Source organism: Crocuta crocuta, unplaced genomic scaffold (assembly GCF_008692635.1).
Source record: "Crocuta crocuta isolate KB4526 unplaced genomic scaffold, BGI_CrCroc_1.0 scaffold7, whole genome shotgun sequence".
NCBI classification, from domain to species: Eukaryota; Metazoa; Chordata; class Mammalia; order Carnivora; family Hyaenidae; genus Crocuta; species Crocuta crocuta.
Window position 1 is genome coordinate 7,032,387 of NW_027531904.1, and position 22,248 is coordinate 7,054,634.

The 22,248-nt window shown below is 45.0% G+C and overlaps 1 protein-coding gene across 8 annotated transcripts in view; it reads right to left on the reverse strand.

The window, feature by feature from the left end:
* BLM (BLM RecQ like helicase) overlaps positions 1-22,248 on the reverse strand; it is an 85,337-nt gene that overhangs the window by 10,274 nt on the left and 52,815 nt on the right. For all 8 annotated transcript variants that reach the window (XM_077774234.1, XM_077774235.1, XM_077774236.1 and 5 more), the window contains 5 exons: positions 20,365-20,471; positions 18,668-18,828; positions 12,403-12,598; positions 9,968-10,158; positions 5,616-5,763 (listed from right to left, as the gene is read on the reverse strand). In XM_077774234.1, coding sequence (XP_077630360.1) covers positions 5,616-5,763; positions 9,968-10,158; positions 12,403-12,598; positions 18,668-18,828; positions 20,365-20,471 — 803 coding nt within the window. The remainder of the gene's footprint in view (positions 1-5,615; positions 5,764-9,967; positions 10,159-12,402; positions 12,599-18,667; positions 18,829-20,364; positions 20,472-22,248) is intronic.

Sequence of the window (22,248 nt, forward strand, 5' to 3'; positions counted from 1 at the left end):
AAAAAGAATTTATAAAAGTAATAATCAATGACCATTCACATTTGTAAGTTAAGTTCTGAAGAAACCAGTTTGGAATTGTGGGTGAGAATTCAAGGCATAACATAATAAAGCAGAGCAAGTTAATTTAACAGAGTGAAAAGAAGTTAGGGATGCCTGGGTGGCTCAGCTGGTTAAACACCCAACTCTTGATTTTGGCTCAGGTTATGTATGATCTCATGGTTCCTGAGCTCTCAAGGACAGTGTGGAGCATGCGTGTGATTCTCTTTTTCCCTCTCTCTATGCCTCTCTTCTGCTCCCGTATGCAGGTGCACTCACTCACTTTCCCCTTCTTTTCTTTCTCCTCCTCCCAAAAAAAAAAAAAAAAAAAAAAAAAAAAATAAAAAAAAAAAAAAAAAAGATTACTTAAAAAGGGGGGAAGGGAAGAAAAGCACCTGGCTGGCTCAGTTGGAAGAGCATGTGAATCTTGATCTCAGCGTTGTGAGTTTGAGCCCCATACTGGGTGCAGAGATATTTAAAAAAGAAAAGCAAAGTGAAACAATTTTCTTTTTCTTAAAAATTTTTTTTAATGCTTTATTTATTTCCGAGAGAGAGAGAGAGAGAGAGAGATACAGAATCTGAAACAGGCCCCAGGCTCTGAGCTGGCAGTCAGCACAGAGCCCAACGTGAGATCATGACCTGAGCTGAAGTCGGACGCTTAACTGAGTGAGCCACCCAGGTGCCCCTTTTCTTTCTTTTTTTAATGTTTATTTATTTTGAGAGAGAGAGAGAGAGAGCGTGAGCAGGGGAGGGTCAGAGAGAGGGGGAGACACAGAATCCCAAGCAGGCTCCAGGCTCTAGGCTGTCAGCACAGAGCCCGATGTGGGGCTCGAACTCACAAACCATGAGATATCACCTGAGCTGAAGTCAGACGCTTAACCGATTGAGCCACCCAGGTGCACCAACACAATTTTTTTAATAACATATAAGAGCTAATGAGAAATTGAATATGTCAGAAAAATGCTTGATTTAGTAATCTTTCTAGGAATTTACAATCTTTACAGAGACAGTTGAAGCTGTATTTATATATTTTTTTATATAGAAGTGATATAAATTATACAATGTAATAAATATGTGGTTGTACACAAATATACATCAAAATATCAGCAGTTGGGGGCGCCTGGGTGGCTGAGTCAGTTAAGCGTCCGACTTTGGCTCAGGTCATGATCTCATGGGTTTGTCAGTCGGAGCCACGCATCAGGCTCTGTGCGGACAGCTTGGAGCCTGAGCCTGCTTCCAATTCTGGGTCTCCTCTCTGTCCCACCCCGGCTTGCACTGTTTCTCTTTCTCTCTCTCTCAAAATTAAATAAACATTAAAATAATAAATTATTTTATCTACAACTCCTTGTTCTTCCTGACCCCCCAAAAGAGGCCCAAACTAGAAGGCAGGAATCCAGACAGGGAAGATCAGCCGGAAAAGCAGCTTTTGTCCTGAGGAACGAGTGGATTCAGAAGGAACAAATGAAGAACTGAGAAAACGACCTTCCTATCCCAATCTAGGCCAGTAATGTCTGTCTGTCTTTCCTTTCTCTCTCTCCCTCCCTTTCTTTCCTTCCTTCCTCTCCCTCCCTCTCTCTCTCTTTCCTGGCACGTGTGCACACTCATGAGTGAGAGAGGGGCAGAGAGAGGAAGACAGAGAACCCCAGGCAGGCTCCCTGCTGTCAGCAGCGCAGAGCCCGAGGCGAGCTCAACCCCACAAACCGCAAGATTGTGACCTGAGCCAAGACGGAGTTGGACACTAAACTCACAGAGCCACCCAGGTGTCCCTAGGTTATTGATGCTTTAAAAAAACAATTAAACCTATTAGTTGCTTTATCTGATTTTTGAATTAAAGTAAGACACATACGTGGGAAAAACAAAATACAGTACAGCATTCCTGTGTCCTTCCCTCCCCTCCCCCATCTTCTTCTCTTCTGGAAGGCAGCCATGTTTTGTGTTGTTGGTCTTTTTTCTTTCTTTTTTTTAAAGTAATCTCTACCCTGAACGTGGGGTTTGAACTCAAAACCCCAAGATGGAGCTCTTCGGAAGAGCCAGGCAGGCGCCCCAAGGCAATCATGTTTCAAGTAGCTTTTGTTTTCAGCTCTTCAGGTGGCCACCTCCTCAGCAGCCCTCACTCTTGCTGTCACTGCACGCGCCAGAGCCACCGCCTGACAATTCGTCTGCTGACCCCCCCGCTATGAAAGGATAAAGCTTTATCTCATTTACACCACCCCCTCCACTTTACCTTGCCCCAAATTTGGCTAGTTACACATCAATAGTGGTTCATCTACTGATTATCTTCTAACTTTAGGCAGAACTTCTGGCTACTCTCTCTACCTTCTACCTCGGAGGATATTAGCACCTCGAGTCTTCCGAGTACTCCCTTTCACTTACTGTACTTGTATCTTCTATCATCCAGATGAACACATCCTGTCCTGTTGTAGTTCATCAGCAAAGCTTCTGTCCCTACTTACAAAGTCCTGACTCCCGTGTAACCTTCCGGAGAAGGTTTACTACATCCAGACAAATGGATCATTTTTTGGGTACATTTTATCAATGACTCAAAATCGTGTGACAATTTCCTTTGTTTTATATTTGACCTTAGCTCTCTTACCATAATCTTTCCCATGGAATTTCTAAGTGCTTTTCTTATTCTGTTGACAATTAACATACGTTCTCCACTGTCATCAAAAAATTTCATTTCTGATTCCTTCTCCACCCTGCTTGGGATCTGTTTTTCTTGCCTTTCTCTTATAATCTGCACAGACTACTTAGTGGACCTGCTGCGCAGCCGTGGATGTGGGCTTTCTGACCCTGGACTTGTGGGTCCGCTTCTCTGTTTATGGTATCAGGACGTGCACTCACTGCTCTGCCTACCAGCCTCTAGGGTTGCTGATATTAATCTGATGCCAGTTTGGCTTTGGTTTCTTCCTTCCCGGTTTTCAGGATTATCTCTGAAGGGGTCCAGAATATGCCACTGTGGCATAAAAATTATTTTGAGCAGACGGCATTTGAGTTCCTGAAATCTCTTATCTGTAAAAAGCAGAGACCTCCCTGCAAAACTCCAATGTCATAAATTCCCTCCCTGGGAGTAACCAGAGAAGAATGATTTTTATCCCTGGAGATGAGAAGCCTCCTATACCACTCCTAAACATTGTCACAAAACTATCTTATCTCCCTCTCATCTATGCTAAGGGCCCATTCATTTTCCAAACAACAACAACAACAAACCCAACATTTGTCTTCCTGTAAGTGTCCTTTCCTCTCCTTCTCCCTCCCCTATTAAGATGGTATATAAGCTCTAATTTTTAAAAAATGATTATTTATTTTTGAGAAAGAGAGATAGAACGAAAGCAGGGGAGGGGCAGAGAGAGGGGGACAGAGGATCTGAAGTGGGATCCACGCTGACCACTGACAGCAGTTAGCCCAATGTGGGGCTTGAACTCACGAACCCTGAGATGGTGACCTGAGCCAGAGTCAGGTGCTCAACTGACTGAACCATCAAGGCACCCCTAAGCCCCAATTTTAATTGGCTCTTTGAGCCACATTTTGATTAAATCTGTCTTTTGTCAGTTTAATTCACAGGCCCCCAAACACTAAATCTAACAGGGTGGAGCAAAAGTTTTTCTTACCCAACATCACTTTACTCTTCATATTCTTTTTATCCTTTTGTTAAAAAATAAGATTTGTCTTATTTTTAGAGAGTGAGTGAGCTGGAAAGAGAGAGGTAGAGGTAGGGAGGGAGGAGGGGGGAGGGAGAGAGAGAGAAGGAGAGGGGAGGAAGAAAAGGAAAGAGGGAGAAAGAGAGAATCCCAGGCAAGCTCTGTGCTCAGCACAGAGCCCAATGCCGGACTCGATCCCATGACCCTAGGATCCTGGTGGGGGCTGAAACCAAGAGTCAGAAGCTCAACTGATTAAGCCACCTGGTGCCCCACACTCTTGGTGTTCTTAAATCTCATCTTATAAAGCATCTCCTTTGGCATTCAGTGGACATTTTAAACTGAAAGCTTTTTTCTCTTTCATTCAGGGAAATTTGATTTGATAATTCCTTCTATTTATTTTCTATTTCAAAAATTTTGTCAGATTTCACGTCTCCTAAGAATTGATCTGTTTTTTCTCATATTTTCCATATATCTTTTTGCTCAAGTCTTAGAAGATTTTCTTGACTCTACCTTCCAACATTTCCACTAAATTTACCATGTGAATCATTTACAATTTTTAGCAGCTCTCTCTCATTCTTTGTTTCTTTTCTATAACATTCTATTACTACTTAAGTCTTTGTGAAGAAACTAAATTACGAGTTTGCCCTTCCTTCTTCCTAATGCTACTACTTATTTTATAAGTTGTCTCTATCCTTAAGGTCAAAGACTTACTTCGTTTCTCTCTTGATTATCTGTGCAGTTGTAGTTAACCTTCAGGGATCAGCTTCAACTTCTGAAATGGGTTTCCCCCATTATTTTATATCTATTTCCTCTTAAATCCCTCCCATGAACAGGGATATCCAGCTCACAGGTTTGCTTTAAGGTAAGTGGGTGGGCCCCAAATGCTGCTTGGGGGCTCTGGCCCCTAACTCGGCTGCCTTTCTATTCCTCGGGCCACTTTATTTTTGTTTCGGAATCAGTCCCAGGCTGGCATCTGATGGAGTGCTTTCGTGGGCCGACTTGAACTGCCCCTCCTGTTTGGGGCTCCCTGCTTACACCCCCACCCCCTGGATCTGCAGACCCTGCAGATGTGGCCTAAGGCCCCTGATAATGCAGTTCTGCCTGGTTGATGACCCTCCTCCTCTACGACTCTCCCCTACATTAATTTTGCGTGGCAGCTTACTGGATTTCACGCCACTCGTCTATATGCTTCCATTCGTTCCCTAAAAGATTTGAAAAATCTTGAATCTGATGATGGTCTCTCTCTGGTTATCTATACCCTTATGAATCAAATCCCCATTTTATTTCCTCACTATTATTTTAATAGGGCCCCAAACAAATAAGACAGATACTTTTGCCCAGGCTGCCATCCGGAAACGGAAGTCACTCAACAGGTAATTCACCAAGCGATTTATATTCCACTCATTGAGACGAAATTGTATGTGCTCTAACATTTTCTTTGTATCTATTTTTATGATTACTATTATTTTTATCGGTGTGTTGTTGACATACAATATTACATCAGTTTTGGGGGTACAACATAGTGATTCAACACTTGTGTACATTATACCGCGCTCACCATGATATGTGCAGTCACCATCTGAAACCAGACAATGTTTTCAACAACAATCCTGACTACGTTTCTTGTGTTGTACTTTTCGTTCCCATGACATCTTCATTTTCTAACTGTAAGTTTGTACCTCTTAATCCCCGGCACCATTTTGCCCTATTACTCGCTTCTCTGAATGTGAAAACCTCATCTTACTGACATATAAATTCTATACAAATAATTGTTATAATTCATTAAGGCTGATTTTCTTTTGTTACTCAAAGTTTTATTGTGAAGTCCTTTAAGTTCTACAAGACAGACAAAAGAGATTTTTTCTACGTATTTGTGATGATTTCTGTAGATGCTCAATTTCAATTGCTATAACTGAAACTTTAAAACAGAGAACTTACCCAAGAAGATGTCGACCAGCATGTTCATAGTAAACCTCCCAGAAGGAGCGGAATGGGGGTTTTTTTGTGTTCCTCGTGCGGAACTATGTTCTTGAACAAACCTTACAATATCTTTTACCTCATCAGTCACATCTCTTGTCTTATAATCCTATGAATGAACAGAGATTACTGTCAGTGTAATTAAGACGATAACCTAGATTGCTAGGGTTTACTACTAACAACAGTAGTCTCATAACAAACCGTTTCCACACCAAAACCAAGACCAAGACCAAAACCCAAGTTCCAAATGTTCTTTCTTTCCCAAGTTCTCACAGGGACCTTGCGTCTAGAACAATTAGCACTCTACTACACGTGTTTTATTACCATGTTACAGGCGCACCTCTCATTGTTCAATTACCTGATAGCATGCGGTGGGCGGGAAGGGTCTCTCCTTCTTTTCCAACCCTTCATACCTCCTAGAACATTGCTCTGGCACCTACTTAGACGGTGACTTCTGATCACTTTGGGGGCTCTGGTGGCCCAGTCATCCTTCCCAATGGTCTCATCACCTTGCTCTCTCCCTCTCCTCACTGGTCTCCACACGCTGCCCTACTTTTTCAAGCCGCTATTCCCACAGGACCTGTCTGCTTTCATCGAACCCGGCTCTGTCAGCTCTCAGTACCCCCACCCGCGGTGCCGCCTCCGCAGCCCCCTCACCTTCTAACCCGCGTTCACCTGCTGTGGTCTAACAACCTCAAGACAAACAGGTTTCTTGTATTATTCTCACAACCGCTAGTGGTTCTGAGGCTCTGTCTGGAACTGTCATGAAACAGGGTCCTGCCCTTTCCTCTAACACCATTCCTGCCTTGATTCTTGGTGACTTAGCAGACAAGTGACCCCCCCCACACCTTGGCCTCTGGCATCTCGACCTCCTCTGCCCCAGTGACCCTGTCCTCTGTGAATGCCAGCTGCTCACTCCCGTGGTCACGCCCACCACCGTGGCCTAATAACGGCACTCTATGACTGCCAGCTCACGCCATCTAGTACATTCTGCCCACCCACTGATTCCCATTAAATGATCTCTTGACTTGACTTAAATTCCACAGCGCTCATTAGAATACTACCTTCCATGTACCCTCAACTCCCAGGCCACCTCATCATATTCAATGCCTGACGAGACACTACATCCAACTCTTCCTCACTGCGTGCCTGCGCCTCACTAGCTGGACTTGGCTGGAGAAACACAGATGACCACGCTGAATGTCTGCACTTTCAACAAGTGGCCACAGCCCTCGAGGGGCCCCTGACCACGGCAGGTCATCATCATGCGGCCTTAGTCTATCGCTCCTCCACTCTCCTGGAGCAGGAGTGGGCATACTGCGGCCCACAAGCTGGAGGCCTGTTTCCGTAAATCGAATTTTACCGGAACACGGTCACGGAAAAGCGACATATTTATTGTTCATGTCTGCATGTAGGCTACAAGAGCAGAGCTGGGCACCTGTGACAGAGACCGTGATGCCGAGGCGCACAAAGCCTGACGTATTTACTCTGGCCCTTTAAGGTACAGTCTGCCCACTGCTGTCCTGGGCGGCCACTTCGCTTTCTCCTTGCTCTCCAGTCCCCCCTTAGCCTGTCCGCTGCCGCCGTGCCTGCCACTTCACGGAGAAAACCGAAGCAGCCAGGAGACAGCTTCTGCAGATCCCTTCACCAGCATCAGCCCCGCGCGGCCTTCTCTTTCCTCCTGTTCCAGATGAACTCGCTAGGTTCCCGCCTAAGGCCAATCTCCCGACCTGCACACTAGACACTCCCCACGCCCTATTTAAGGACACTGCTCCAGTGGGTCTCTCTCCTCTCCTTACATGTCATGTTTCATCCTGGACAGGTGCCTATCAGCGCATACATGGGCCTCTTCCCCTGCGAGCTGCTGTTTCATTTCCCTGCTCATCCTTGAAGCACAACTGGAAAGACTTGTCTGTATTCACCGTCTCTGGTTTCCCCCCCCTCCACTGAAACTGGCTAAACAAATGCAAGCCACCTTGATTCCTTCGGTGCTAAATCCAGTGGCATCTTCCGGTCCCTTCCTTGCCTGGCTTAGTGGCCGGGTTTGAGCGGCTCGCACAACCTCCAATCCCAAAACACTTTCTGGGGGTATTTTTGGTTTTCCTCTGAGCTTGCTCCTCCTCTTGTCCTTAACCTCTTAATGTCCCAGGGCTCAGAAGTTTGGTTTTCTTCTCCTCGGTCTAAACTTACGCCCCCGAAGATTTCATCTGCCCGAGTGGCTTCGAGTAATACCACCTATATGCCCAAATCCGCATGTACCACAAGCCTCTTTGCAGAATTCCTCAATCTAACAGACACACCTAACTCAATACACCGCAAACCAAACTGATCCGTTCTGCCAAATGTCCTCCCCCAAACATCCTGGCTGGGGGAGGGGGAGTCACACCACACCTCCGGTGATTCGGCCCTCCGCTAGCTCTCTGGCCTGCTGCCTTTTCCTTTCCCCTGACTCTTGGCCCTGCTCAGCTACACGGGCTTGCCCTGTATGCCTCAAATGCACAGGCATGGACCCCCGCCTTGGGGCCAAGAATGCTCACATGCAGGGAGCTGCACCTTCATGATAAGACTTCCCTGGGCCCCCTTACCTAGCAAGGCATCGTGCACCACCNTGTACCGCTGTACTTAACACGCACTGGTTATGCTAGAATGTAAGCCCCGCGAGGGCAGGGATCCTTCTATTTTGCTCAGTGATGCATCCTAAACTCCTACAACAGTGCCTGTCACAGAGCAGGCACTCAGCAAATATTTGCTAAATGAGATCTGATTGGGAACATCCTCAGGGGAGGGATGGGGGAGAGCTGGGGGACGGAGAAGGCTGCCAATGCACAGATTCCACCCCAGGGAAGGGCATGTCACCCTCTGCTCTGGCCTGCGCTGCAGCTCTGTGGTATTACAGCCGTAACTGCACTTCATTGTGTGGTATTACAATTATGTGAATCCATGTCCGTCTGTCCCCCTCCAGTCTACGAACTGGCCCACATCACATTCATCTGTGAATCCCTAGCACCTTGCAGACATTTACAAAAACTTTTTAAAACATTTATTCATTTTTGAGACAGCGTAAGTGGGGGAGGGGCAGAGAAAGAGGGAGAGACATAGAATCTGAAGAGGCTCCAGGCTCTGAGCTGTCAATACAGAGCCGGATGTGGGGCTTGCACTTGTGAACCACGAGATCATGGCCTGAGCAGAAGCTGGACACTCAACCGACTGAGTCACTCAGGCACCTCACCGACATTTCAGATAATGTGAAAATGCTCTGTTAAGTACAGCGACATTAAAACACAGAATCACTTGGGGCACCTGGGTGGCTTAGTCGGTTAAGCGTCCGACTTTTGCTTAGGTCATGATCTCGCGGTTCGTGGGTTCGAGCCCCGCGTCGGGCTCTGTGCTGACTGCCAGCTCAGAGCCTGGAGCCTGTTTCAGTCTGTGACTCCCTCTCTCTCTGACCCTCCCCTGCTCATGCTATCTCTCTCTCTCTCTCCTAGAAATAAATAAAACATTAAAAAAAAAAAATAAAACACAGAATCACCACGATAGGTAAAATACCTGATGAATGAATTTGACAACTTCTCACAGTTATTTTTAGGACAGACAATAGCAAACTCATCTAGAAGCTACTGCCATTAATTCTTTATGGTTTTTAAACAACCAATTTATAGAATAACGTAATTGACCTGATTCAAACGCACGGTCCACCAGTCAGTATAACTCTATTGAGAATGAGATATTCCAATATAAGTTGGAATTGGATTTAAATATTCTACCTGCACATGTCAGATCTTTTTGGGTCATCTACAGATTAACGATATTTCTAAGATATTCTGTAACCCTTAGTCCACATCTATAACCTCAGCATTTTGGACAGCTCCAGTAAACTCTTCATAGGCTTCTAATTTGAAAACCACCCGCTAGAATTACCACTAAATGTTTCTATTCCAGAGGCGCCTTGGTGGCTTAGTTGGTTAAGCGTCCGACTTTCGCTTAGGTCATGATCTAGCGGTTCGTGGGTTCGAGCCCCGCGTCGGGCTCTGTGCTGACTGCCAGCTCAGAGCCTGGAGCCTGTTTCAGAGTCTGTCACTCCCTCTCTCTCTGACCCTCCCCTGCTCATGCTGTCTCTCTCTCTCCTAGAAATAAATAAAACCTTAAAAAAAAAATTAAAAAAAAAAAGTTTCTATTCCAAATTACTATGGGGAGGAATCCCAGTTCAATCCCCAAGGGCCCACGTATGGTAACCTAACTTGGCTAAATCAAGAAAGAAAAAAAGTCCTGGCAATTTCATGAATTATAAAGAATTTAAAACATTCTTATTTTACCTTGGTTTTACAGCAATTATCACAAGAAACATCTGGGTATTTCTTACAAAAATCAGGATTAAATCCATTTTCACCAAAGTAAGCCAAGAGCTGCACTCGCCTGCACTCTGTTATATTCTCACAGTAGTGCACCATGCTATACAGATTGTTGAAGTGAGTCTCTCTTGTATGACGGTTCCCATCTTTCTCCACTGAAAGAGGTGAAGCACATAGTAAAGACACTTATTAGAGTAAAAAGAACAGAAAAAAATACCACGAAAATGTTCAGAATACATTCATATAACTTTAAATCTTAAATGAAATAAAATTACTAATAGCATGATATATCAATATAACATCATTCTATGTTATAATCAACTGAGTATGCTTATCCCTCAAAGCTTTAGTTTTACAGGAATAAATGAAAGTCGTCTTCAAGAGTAGCTGAACAATGTTTCTCAAATCTTTGTTGTTCCCAACGATGAAAATCTGAATGAAATTTACTGTATTTATCAGACACCCATGTATGTGACTGGAGTGCAGAGTCGGCAGAGCATGGGGCTGTCGTAGTGGGCCATGCACCCCCTGGGCATCTGGGATGGAAGCACGTAAGCCAGTGGCTCCGGAACAGTGTGCCAAGGAACCCCGGGGTGCCGCAGCGAAAACTGGAGGGGTACTTTAAGTGTCAGAGAAACACCACAGTACCTGACAAACCTGACCCCACACCAAACGTTAGTCTGAGGTGCCGCCCTGCATTCCCAACACGGCCATCTCTGCGAAACTCAAGTTTTGCGGTTGTTGGGATAAAAACAAGTACCTCCAGTAAATCCATGTGAAACAGGAAATAAGGGTGGCAGTGTCTAATCTAATTTCAAGGTTTGAGAATGACACACATACTCAACATTCGTAAGCAACTGCGGTTAGTTAAGAAAATAACAATTTGTTTTTCTAGTTTATGAGTGCTACTTTTTTTCCAAAACGTTGCTAGGCGTTTAAGACTTAAGTGCTTATTAAACTGTTTGGACCTAACTTCTAGGTTCTGTTTAAAAACACACGGACACACTAAGTTTAAAAGTTTCATTCTTTTTCACTGAGAATCGTCTTGTTAGATAGAGTGCAAGGGGCGTGGGCTCTGGGGGTCAGGCAGACCTGGGCCCAGACAGGGCGCTGCCCGGCTCTGCATCTCACACCCTCCTCTGCCACGCGAGGGGAGCAATGGCAGCAACTGCCAGGCTTGTCGCGCAGACTGAACGAGGGGACAGAATCAAGCAGTTAGGACGGCAGCACCAGCAGGTGCCAAGCGACGCCTCCACCAGTATCGCCACCACTGTGCCCCCCAATCCTACCTCTGCTGCTGCCCATCGGGGCTCCTGCGGGTGAGTTACAAAACCTTAGCGAAGCTCACTTTTTTCATCAGACAAACTCTGCCTCAAAAGCTATGAGCAAAAAAGGTGATACAATATTTGGCAGAGCGCCTGGCAAGGGTCATATCCCATGTGCGGGATCTCTGGCGGGGCCCATTCAAAAGAAGTCTCAAAATAGAAAATTGACTTAGGAAATGTATTTAACTAGCACAACGTAGTAGAAAAAGGGGCGAAGAGCGTACCAAAACTCTGAAATATGTATCTGCTTTGACCTGGCAAGTCTAAGTCTGGAAATGCATCCTTTGTAGACAAGGTCACAAATGCCCAAAGATGACCATACAAAGATGCTCAATACTGCACTGCTGATAACCGTGAAAAACAAAAACTCTAAGTCTCCATTCAAAGAGGACTGGTTACATAGCCATGGAGTAAACCGTGCTATGGAATTCTATGTAGTCAAACCACGTGTGGCTGCACCTTAGCAGAGAATGAAAACAATAAAGTTATCGTATGTCTACCTAAGAAAGGCACATATAATATAATCGCACTCACATTGCAAAATATATGCATTTGGGAGAAGTAAACACCAAAAACAAGATACTGCTTATCTCTGATGGGGGATGGAGGACTGAGACAGGAAAGGGATATACGGGGGGTGGGGTGGGGGGAGGTGTTTCTTTTCTTAACCTGGTGGTACATGAGCATTCGTTATCCCTTCCATTTACGTTTCTGCATGTTTGAAATATGTGTTATATGAAAGGATGAGTGCAGAGACTGGATCTGAAAGGATACAAAGGAAACCAACAGCTGGGGCTGTTTCCTCAAGTGGAGCCATATACAGCACACTTTGGAACTTTCCTGCCTCATACATGTCCACAGACACACGCCTGCATCGTTTGAGTTTTACGTGACAAGCACGTACTACTTCTGTAATAAAAGTGAACTGAAGTAAAACTTCTGCGTCTACATAAACACTTGTAGTTTTTTACGACTATCTGCAGAAAGGTGGACCAGAAGTACCCCCAAAGCAGGAGTAGATGACTATCGCGAGACTGAAGAGGACAGATGTCTCTATGGTACGGCTGGACTTACTCAAGATGAGTCTCTTGAGTCTGGTCGCATCATGATAGGTATAGAAAAGCAGGCAGTGGGAGATCTCCCCGTCTCTCCCAGCTCTGCCCGACTCCTGGTAGTAACCCTCCACAGATTTAGGGAGAGACGCGTGGATCACAAATCGTACGTCGGGCTTGTCAATCCCCATTCCGAACGCTATTGTCGCGCAGATTACCTGATGGAAGAGCAAAAGCCTATTAGACTCAGAAGAGATTGAAAGGCATGTTTTAATCGCAGATGCCTCTAGAAGCTCTAGCCTCTAGTTTGCTTTAGAATGGACACTATAGAACAAGCTAGTTTCTTAAGTTGGTCCCATGCTTCTGCATGACTGACATGAGATCTTCACATTGATAAGCTGCAATTTTATTGAGGCCCAGAAAGGTAAAGAGAAGCTCATGTGGCAGGTGGCAGGCACTTTCTCGTGGAGTTGGTGTTGTTATGTAAGGGGCCAGACTCTGGAGTAGTCACCTCTGGTTCTCTTACATTTTTTTCATTTAAAGTTTTTTCTAATGTTTATTCTTGAGAGAGACAGAACACAAGCAGAGGAGAGCAGAGAGGGAGGGAGACACATTCTGAAGCAGCTCCAGGCTCTGCACTATCAGCACAGAGCTCAACACGGGGCTTGAACCTACAAACCGTGAGATCATGACCTGAGCCAAAGTCAGACACTTAACTGGCTGAGCCACCCAGGTGCCCCCTTACGTTTTTGATATGGAGGCATGAGGGGCACTGCCCACACAGCCCCGACATGGTCATGATCGTGTCGTTCAAGAGCTCCAGGGTGATCACTGCAGCCAGTGTCTCTGATGCTTCAGGAACAATGGCAAGGTCACCTGCTCCCGTGTTTACTGTCTGTTTTCCCAGTGGGAGCAGCTGATCCATCACACACCAGCTTCTTTTCCTCAACAGTTGATTTCAAAGTAAAAACTTATGAAATTTTTATTGGAACTCTCATGGGTAAAAGTCTGAGAGTTGCTTATATTAGGAAAAAAAAAAAAAGACCGGAGACCATGGATCTTGGCTGATGCAAATTACTTAGTTAAAGCAAGGTGACAGTTAAACTTCAGGAGCTTCATAAATAGATTTTTAGTAAAAAAAAATCTTTTTCAAGAATATCCATTGCAGTTGCAAATTTAGGACTTATTAACCCAGACAGAAACATAACATCTCCAGGCAAAATCATTTTATACAAATAAAGCTGCGAGACCAGTATTTCAGAAGCCACCGAACTACCTAGCAAGAGACTGAGGCTGATGACAGGATTCTGACCACTGGGCACCAGGGAGAGAGGAACGACACTTGGTGGACTAGGTGGGCAGCAAACGGGCGTGCTCGTCCACACTGGGGATGGCTGTGGCCGGCATTACAGGCTAGTCCCCCGCAACCCCCCACGTATGGCACTCTGATCAATGGAAATGTCCTTGGAGCCTCTAGCGGCTGGAGGGGGCGGGGGCAGCAGCCCACAGGCTTGCAGGGTACAGCTTGCAGTGGGCCCACAAGTGTGGGGGGGTGGCCCCCAAGGGCAAGTCTCCCAAGGCCAAGGTCTCCTGAGGTCGAGGGGTGGGTCTGGGGCAGTCTGCAGGCTCCCAGGGAGGTGACCCTGAAGCCAACTTCCCCTGGAGGCCTTTAGCCTTGTCACTGGGAAAACTGGTATGTTGAGCTGTTACTTCCTTCTTTATTTCTGTGTTGCTTTTAAAACCCCAGACTATAATAATTTCTTTGTGAAGAAAAACAATGGAGTTTTAGTCTGTCTTACAAATCTAACAAGATCAAGGTTGTCCAGTGACTTGTGTTCTTATACCTTGATGGTAAGGATTAGCTAGTCTGAAAACAAACAAAAACTCACCAATTTTTTAAAGCCATATTTTTGATCCCAGTGTTTTCTATAAATGTATACAAGTACATATCTATATGCATGTGTATTGTGGAATATTTATACTATATATAGAGACTTAAAGAACTTGGGTTTTTTCTCTTTTTCTCATCTGATTTTTCTATTCAATATTTGTTTATTTACTTTTGAGAAAGAGAGAGAGAGAGAGAGAGAGAGAGACAGACAGACAGAATCCAAAGTAGGCTTCAGGCTCTAAGCTGTCAGCACAGAGCCCAAAGTGAGGCTTCAACCCACAAACAGTGAGATCATGACCTGAGCTGACGTCAGACGCCACTCAAGAGCCCCTCATTTTTCTTTATTACAGTTGAGATTTCACGCTTTTGGTTCTATTCGTCCCTACATTTTCCCATCATTGACATTTGAACATTTTCATACCATTATGAAATTCTTCACAAACCATTTTCACTGTCTGGAATGCTCTATAATGTACCCAGTCACTCTATCAAGACATTTAGGCTATTTATTATTAAAAATAACACTATCATACAGTTAACAACATTGTACTAACCGTGTTTGATGATAAGTGGTTAAGTACAATTACCATGGTGAGCATTTCGTAATGTACAGAATCATCAAATCACTGTGCTGAACTGAAATGTAATATTGTCTGTCAGCTATATGCCAATTTAAGAAAACCATAAAGAAACATCTATGTAAGTTCCATGCCCACATTTTAGATCTGAGGCTCCTGTACAGTCTGCCATATTCTCTTCCAGAAAGACTCATGAGCACTGCAGGAAATCGCCTCTTATATCAGCAACCCCAGCAGTTCATAGAAGTTTGCTAATACAAGTGGTGAAAATGGTTCCTCATTGTTTTTAAATTTGGATTTCTTTAATAATCAGCAAATTTGCACTTTGATAAACATTTGTGCTTAGACTTTGCTGGCTCTTTCTTTTCATTTTTTATTACAAATTTTTAGGGCACCTGGGTGGCTCAGTCGGTTAAGCATCCGACTTCAGTTCAGGTCATGATCTCACGGTTTGTGAGTTTGAGCCCCGCATCAGGTTCTGTGCTGACAGCTTAGAAGCCTGGAGCCTGCTTACCAGATTCTGTGTCTCCCTCTCACTCTCTGCCCCTCCCCGGCTCGCGCTCTGTCTCTCTCAAAAATAAACATTAAAAAAGTTTTGTTTAAAGTGTATTTACTTATTTTTGAGAGACAGAGAGAGAGAGAGAGAGCACACGAGTGTGAGGGAGGGAGGGAGAAAGAGAGAGAGGAAGGAGAGAGAGAATCCCAGGCAGGCTTCCTGCTGTCAGTACAGAGCCTGATGCAGGGCTTGAACCCAGGAACCATGAAATCATGACCTGAGCCGAAATCGAGAGTGGGATGCTTACCTGACTGAGCCACCCAGGAGCCCTCAGGTCCTTTTTGATGTCTCTTGAGAACCTGGGGTGATTTACTATTTGAGATTCATGTTTTTGTCAAAGTTTTACATGTTCTTTGGGATGTTTTATTTGCTGAAGACCTTATTTCCCCAGTTTGCTGTTGCCTTTAATTTTGTTCACTGACACAGAAGTGGTTAGGTGTTTAGGTTTTTAATCATTTCTAGCAATTCCTTCCTTTTAAGCTTTTCTGAAGCTCAAGTTCTCTTCCAGTGAGGGTTCCTACATTTAAAAATACCAACGCCTTAACTTACCTGTAATTAATTTTGGTAGGAGGATCCATAACAATTCCTGCCAGCAGGTAAGCGGTACCACTGGTTAGATCACCCTCCTTTTGTTATTTTTCAAAGCCTTCCTTGCCACATACTGTTTTTATACATTTTCCAGAATTCTGGATTTCTGTGTCACTGATCTGTCTATAATGTACTGCAAAGCCTGTATTCACATGTTTTCCTTTTCTTGCCAAATTCTTCCAGTTACTTAAACTTGGATATTCTTCCAGCAAACTTCAGAAAAAGTTTATCAAAGGAATAAGAAAAAACAACACTGGAATTTTGCTTAAATATACAAGTTAGGGAAGACTGGCATCTGTGATTCCTTCACTGAAGATAAGGCGGTGATCCACTTTCTGGACGTTACACATCTCACAGTGCCCTTCCGTTGTGTTCACACCCGTGACAACAAGCTGGCTGTGACATTCTTCACTCCCAGGCTTCCCTCCTCTTGACTCTGAAGACAGTGTGTTCCTGCTTTTGTTATGTAGTCAAACAGTCTCAGGTCTGTCTGGTTTTTGTAGAGTATCTTATTTCTTTATCTTGGTGAATGTAATTTCTTTTAGCTCTTTGTAAATTAAACAAAGCAGTGAACTACGTCTATGTTTAAGTTTTACCCCAGTAACACTGAAGTAAAGCTTTTAAATTCATTAAATATTTCTTATGTGTTCATTTAGAACACATCTGCCGATTTTATCTACCCCAACTATCCTGATCTCCTCCTTGGATACACTGATACTTTTTAGGCTAACCGCCTGATGCCCTGACACCAACAAGTATCACTTTCCTTTTTTTCCTTAATTTTAATATGTTTTCTTTCCTTCACATTTTCAAGTTACTCACTACCTCATTGATCCAAACGTCTGCACTGAGATGAACCATTTGTGTCTTGATACATAATTCTATTTGTTTTGCCTTTCTTTCATTTCCTTATCTGGATAAATTTCATTTTTATTTGTGCCTTCATCTCAGCCTGTAATCTTCCTATGGGAGAGTGCTTCCAGTTCATATACGTCAAGTCTTCTGACATCTTTCCAAGGACACTGGGCTATTATGCTATAAGATTTCTTGTTTTCCATTAGAAAATAATTTTGAGAGATATTTTTCCTCTAAATCTTCTACCTCTAAAGGGTAATTTCCCTTTTTGTGAACTAAAAACTTCATAGGCTAAAAGTCATCCTTGTTACTGAGAAAGATCTATCAAAGGCTGGCACGTGCTGCTGTGGTAGATGCCTAGAGCGTTTTTAGTTTCCTCTCTCTTGATCCACTTGGGAGACAGATTTGTCATCTCAGAAATCTCAACACCATTAGTTATTAGGGAAATGCAAATTTAAATCACAATGAGACACTACTTCACATCCCTTAGGATGGATATAGTAAAAAAGACAATAATAGGTAATAAAAAGAAGGCAGAGACAGGGGTGCCTGGGTGGCTCAGTTGGTTAAGTGTCCGACTTCGGCTTAGGTCATGATCACACGGTTTGTGGGTTCGAGCCCCACATCAGGCTCTGTGCTGACAGCTAGTTCAGATCCTGAAGCCTGCTTCAGATTCTGTGTCTCCCTCTCTCTGACCCTCCCCTGCTCACGCTGTCTCTCTCTCTCAGAAATAAATAAAACATTAAAAAAAAAAAAAAAAAAAGGCAGAGACATTGGAACCTTACACGTTGCTAGTGGAAATGTAAAATTCAGTGGCTGCTTTGGAAAACAGTTTGGTAGTTCCTCAAAAAGTTAAATGCAGCGTTACCGTATGACTAAGCAACTCCATTCCTAGGTACCCATCAAAGAGAACTGAAAACGTGTTCAAACAGAAGCATGGCCACAGATGTTCACAGAAGCATTATGTGCCAACAGCCAAAAAGTGGGTGCAACCAAATGTCTACCAACTGATGAATGGATAACAAACGAGGATATATCCGTCCAGTGGGAGCTACCCGACCACCAAAGAAATGAAGTACTGATACACGCTGCAACGTGGGTAAATCTTGAAAACATTATGCTAAGTAAGTGTAAGAGAAATCAGGCACAAAAGAACACAGGCTGTATGATTTCACTCACATGCAATGTCCAGACTAGGAAAACCTATGGGGCCAGGCTAGCAGTGGTTAGAGCAGTGGCTGCCAGGGGCTGGGGGTGGTGGAGTGAGGAATGGCTGCTAACGGGTATGGAGTTTACTTGGGGGATGATGAAATATTCTGGAATTAGATGGTGGTGAAGGTTGCACAACCTTGGGAATATACTAAAAACCACTGACTTAGAAACTCTGAAAAGGCGAATTACAGCTGAATAAAAAAAAGAAATTTTATTTAAGAAAAAGCAACTTTGGAAGTCTCAAAAAGATGTTTTTTAAATTTCAGACTTATTTTGATGTTTACAGTCTTACTTATTTTTTTAAGTTTATTTATTTTGAGAGAGAGAGAGAGGGAGAGAGAGAGCACAAGCAGGGGGAGGGGCAGAGAAAGGGAGGCAGACAATCCCAGGCAGGCTTTGCGTTGACAGACGTGGGACTTGGACTCACGAACTGTAAGATCACGACCTGAGCTGAGATCCAGAGCTGGACGCTTAACTGACTGAGCCGCCTGGCTGCTCCAATGTTTGCTGTCTTTAGAGTTAGAACAATTTTCCTCCTGCATGTGCAAGTTTGCTCACGTCCTATAAAAGCTTATTTCCCTGATTTGTGTGTTTTAGAAAAAGCTACCTGGCAGCCGTCCTGATTAATCCACTTGTGCTGCACTTCATCCCTGGCAGAATCACTGAGGCCAGCGTGATAAGCAAGAGCAGCGAGACCATCCCTCTGTAAGGTGTCAGCCATTGTGTCGCATTCTCGCCTGGAGAGGCAGTAGATTATCCCGGAGTCATCTGCCAAGACACCAAAACAGTACTGAGATAGGAGAGCTTTTGACATAAACAACACAATGTTTTTGTAGAAATACGTGAACCACGAGCAGACCTCTCTGGTCTTCTCAGAGTAGAGGGTGGTCACAGACGTAGAGTGATTCAAGTGAGGAACTCACGCGCACTGGGGAAGAAAAGGTGGGACCTTCCGCTCGGCCCCTGGAGGACTCCGTAAGCGGACATGGAGGGGGCCTGGGGTCTATCTCACACTGGCCATGAAGCAGGAGGGCGGCCTTCCACGAAGGTTGTGGAAAGCAGAAGGCAATATGCGTCCGCCTTAGAAATACTTCTAACTTTTGACTCCGTTCCTTCTAAGAAACTAATCTAGAAAATAAAGGGGTACCACGGCTTCTGCCAAGTTTTGTTTCTACCTTTGAAAATTAGAAAAATTTTAATGGCCACCACTAGGGGATTAATTAAGAAAAGGCTTCATGAGAAAAAATACACTATTAAGTGGTTTCTAAATTTTCTAAAGAGCCACGAGAATGTTCAAGATACAGAAGAGGTTGGGGCGCCTGGGTGGCTCAGTCGGTTAAGCATCTGACTTCAGTTCAGGTCATGATCTCAAACTTTGTGGGTTCGAGCCCCGCGTCGGGCTCTGTGCTGACAGCTCGGAGCCTGGAGCCTGCTTCGGATTCTGTGTCTCCCTCTCTCTCTGCTCCTCTCCCGCTCATACTCGGTCTCTCAAAAATAAATAAACATTAAAAAAAAAAATACAGAACAGGTTAAGGGTAGAAAAAGCATACACACAGTGCGCTAGCGGAAAGACAAACTGCTGGAGGGAAGTAAACCCCAGACGGTCCTGGCGACTTGTCCTGAGGTGACGTTTGTCTTTTGCTTCTTCCTTTTTGTTGCTCTCTGGGTTTCTTCAAGTAGCACGTATTCTATGTACCGTTTTGAAAATCACAAAATGAGAGAGGTATTAAAGAAAAAGCCCTCTCTCCGTAGCAGAGCCAGAGTCTATCTATTTGCTGCCTGGGACGAGGGGGTCTGGAAAGGAAATCATGGACTCAGTCCGTCTCTCTGCATTGTCTGATTTGTTCAAGCAAACATGTATGTTAATTTTAAAAACATGAAATAGAGGTGGTTCACAAGAACAGTCCTCTCTGGGAAAGGAGAAGGGGGTGTTACGTGGAAAACTACTATGACTTTCGCAATCTCATTTCAGGTAACAGAACTCCGAGGTAGATCCTTGGGAGAAGCCTCTAACACAGAGTGCTAGAATCCGTCCCGACAGAGGCCAGAGGAGACGCCGAAATGACGAACTGTAGCACGGGCGTGTAGGAGGGAGTCATCTCATACTTTTTCTCAGAGTTTGTTATCAAACCAAATGGAATTTTACAATTTCCAGGAGTGAGACAGGTGCAATACGCTGTTCTATAAATAGCTAGTTAGTGCTATTATAATGGGAAAAGCAATGTTTATTATGCACACACATATACTCTCTACTGAGGTACTAAAGAGACATTTATTTATTGTCACATGGCTGTCTGTACTCACGTGGGTGATGCTTTCTGATCCACTCTAAGCAATCAAATGCCACCTTTTTGGGTTTTTTCGGTAACACGTAGTATTTCAGATTATGTCTGTTAAAGCTCATGCTAAACCTAGAAGCCCCAAACACATAAAATTTTGTTAGTATGAGAAAATATAGTTTTAGCCACTTTTACACATCAAACCCTGATTTTCCATAAGGCAAACCTAATGATCAAGCCCCCCGAAGCGGCGACGGTCTTGGGCAGCTTACGTTACAGACACTGGGAGGGAAGTCGGGGTCAGGGTTCGCGGAGGGAAGGGTGATAAGGAGCGAATGTCTGCGGGATGAGATGACAAGGAATCAGAGGGCTGTGGAAGACAACACGTGGAGAAGACAGGCAGGTCAGGAGCCCAGTCTCCAAGGCAAGGTCAATTACAAGCAGAGGTGGATAACACATGAAAACCACAAAGAAAACACACATTTCAGGCCTCAACATGCCCAAAGTTTGATTGCGGACATAAAGATGTGACTGCAAGGCAGCAGCAAGAGCCGGGTCACCAATCACTTCCTTTCGCTCTGCGCCCCAAAGGGCACGCGGCAGACTCTTGAGACCCATCCCTCCTTTCTCTGCTGGCCCACCCGCCTCCTCCCTCCTGCTTCCTCAGGGAGCTTTTCTCCATTCTCTCTGCTCTGGTATTGAACCCTTCCGCCAATTCTTCCCTTTAGTCTCTGAATACGTTCTAGGGCCCGCAGCCCCCCAAACAGAAGCTTCTTTTGCCCCTGCACCCCGCTGCCGGTGCCGCCACACCTCTTCCTCTCCCGCAGTGGTAAATTTCTCAGAAGACACATGCGCCCCCAGCCAACTGACCATACAGCCAATTTCAGTTCTCGTCACCTCCATTCTGGTTTTGCCATTACCATTCTACTAAGATTGTTTTATCTAAGCCTTTAAAACTAAAGACAGGTGAGAGGGGACTGTCACAGGGTCCTGGGCCCTGCAGGACTTCACCCAGGCTCCAACGTCTCCACGGGAAGGAGAGGTAATCCTGCAGAATGGCTAAGGGCAGAGCGAAAAGACACGTCCGTGCCCACGTCGATGGAAGGAAGGAAGGAGACCATAATTGTAACACCCCGTGAAGAGGAGGCTGCCTAAGTATAAGGGGTGGGGATGGGAGGGAGCGAAGTCAGGGAATAAAAATTGGCTTTCTGTCTTTGTACCTAAATCCAGGCTGGCTGGACCCAGGTTCGGTTGCCACTGGTAGGATCAGCTCATTTGCTTTTAGGACGAACAAATGACTTCCATGTGGGGGGCAGCCGCGTTGCTGACGGGCCCACTCTGCAGGTAAGACGGCCAGGGAGCAGTGAGGTTGTCTGTGGGGTGCGTGCTGGTCTTTGTTCAGACCTCACTCTCTGGCCCCTCTGGCCCTCCCTGTCCTCGGCATCATCCCTGAAAACCTGCACTGGCGCTGACAATTTCAGGTCCACGGATGTGCCCCCCACGGACCCCTCGAGTTCCTCTCTTTCTCTTCTTCCTACGCTTACTCCACAAGTGGGGGCCTCCTCCCTTCTCCCCGCATCACCTTCTTCAGGGACCTCACTCACCGCTTTAAGATGCACAGTCATCCCCACCCGCCCCGACTTAGGTTTCTTCTCAGACTTCTAAACCACTGTCCAGCTTCTTTCTGTGCGTACCCCAGGGCTTCACAAAGACACTGCAAGGGCACATCAGCAAAGACACTGCTAAGGAGTCAATCTGCAGGTCCTTCGTTTGCACGTGGACCGTCTCCGAGAGACTGATCTGGGAACACCCCTGCGGGAGACACCTTGCACGTTACTCTGGCCCCGTCTGCTCCCTTTACGGGCGTCCCCTCGCTTTCTAAAACCCAACCCACCAATCCTACTTTTCA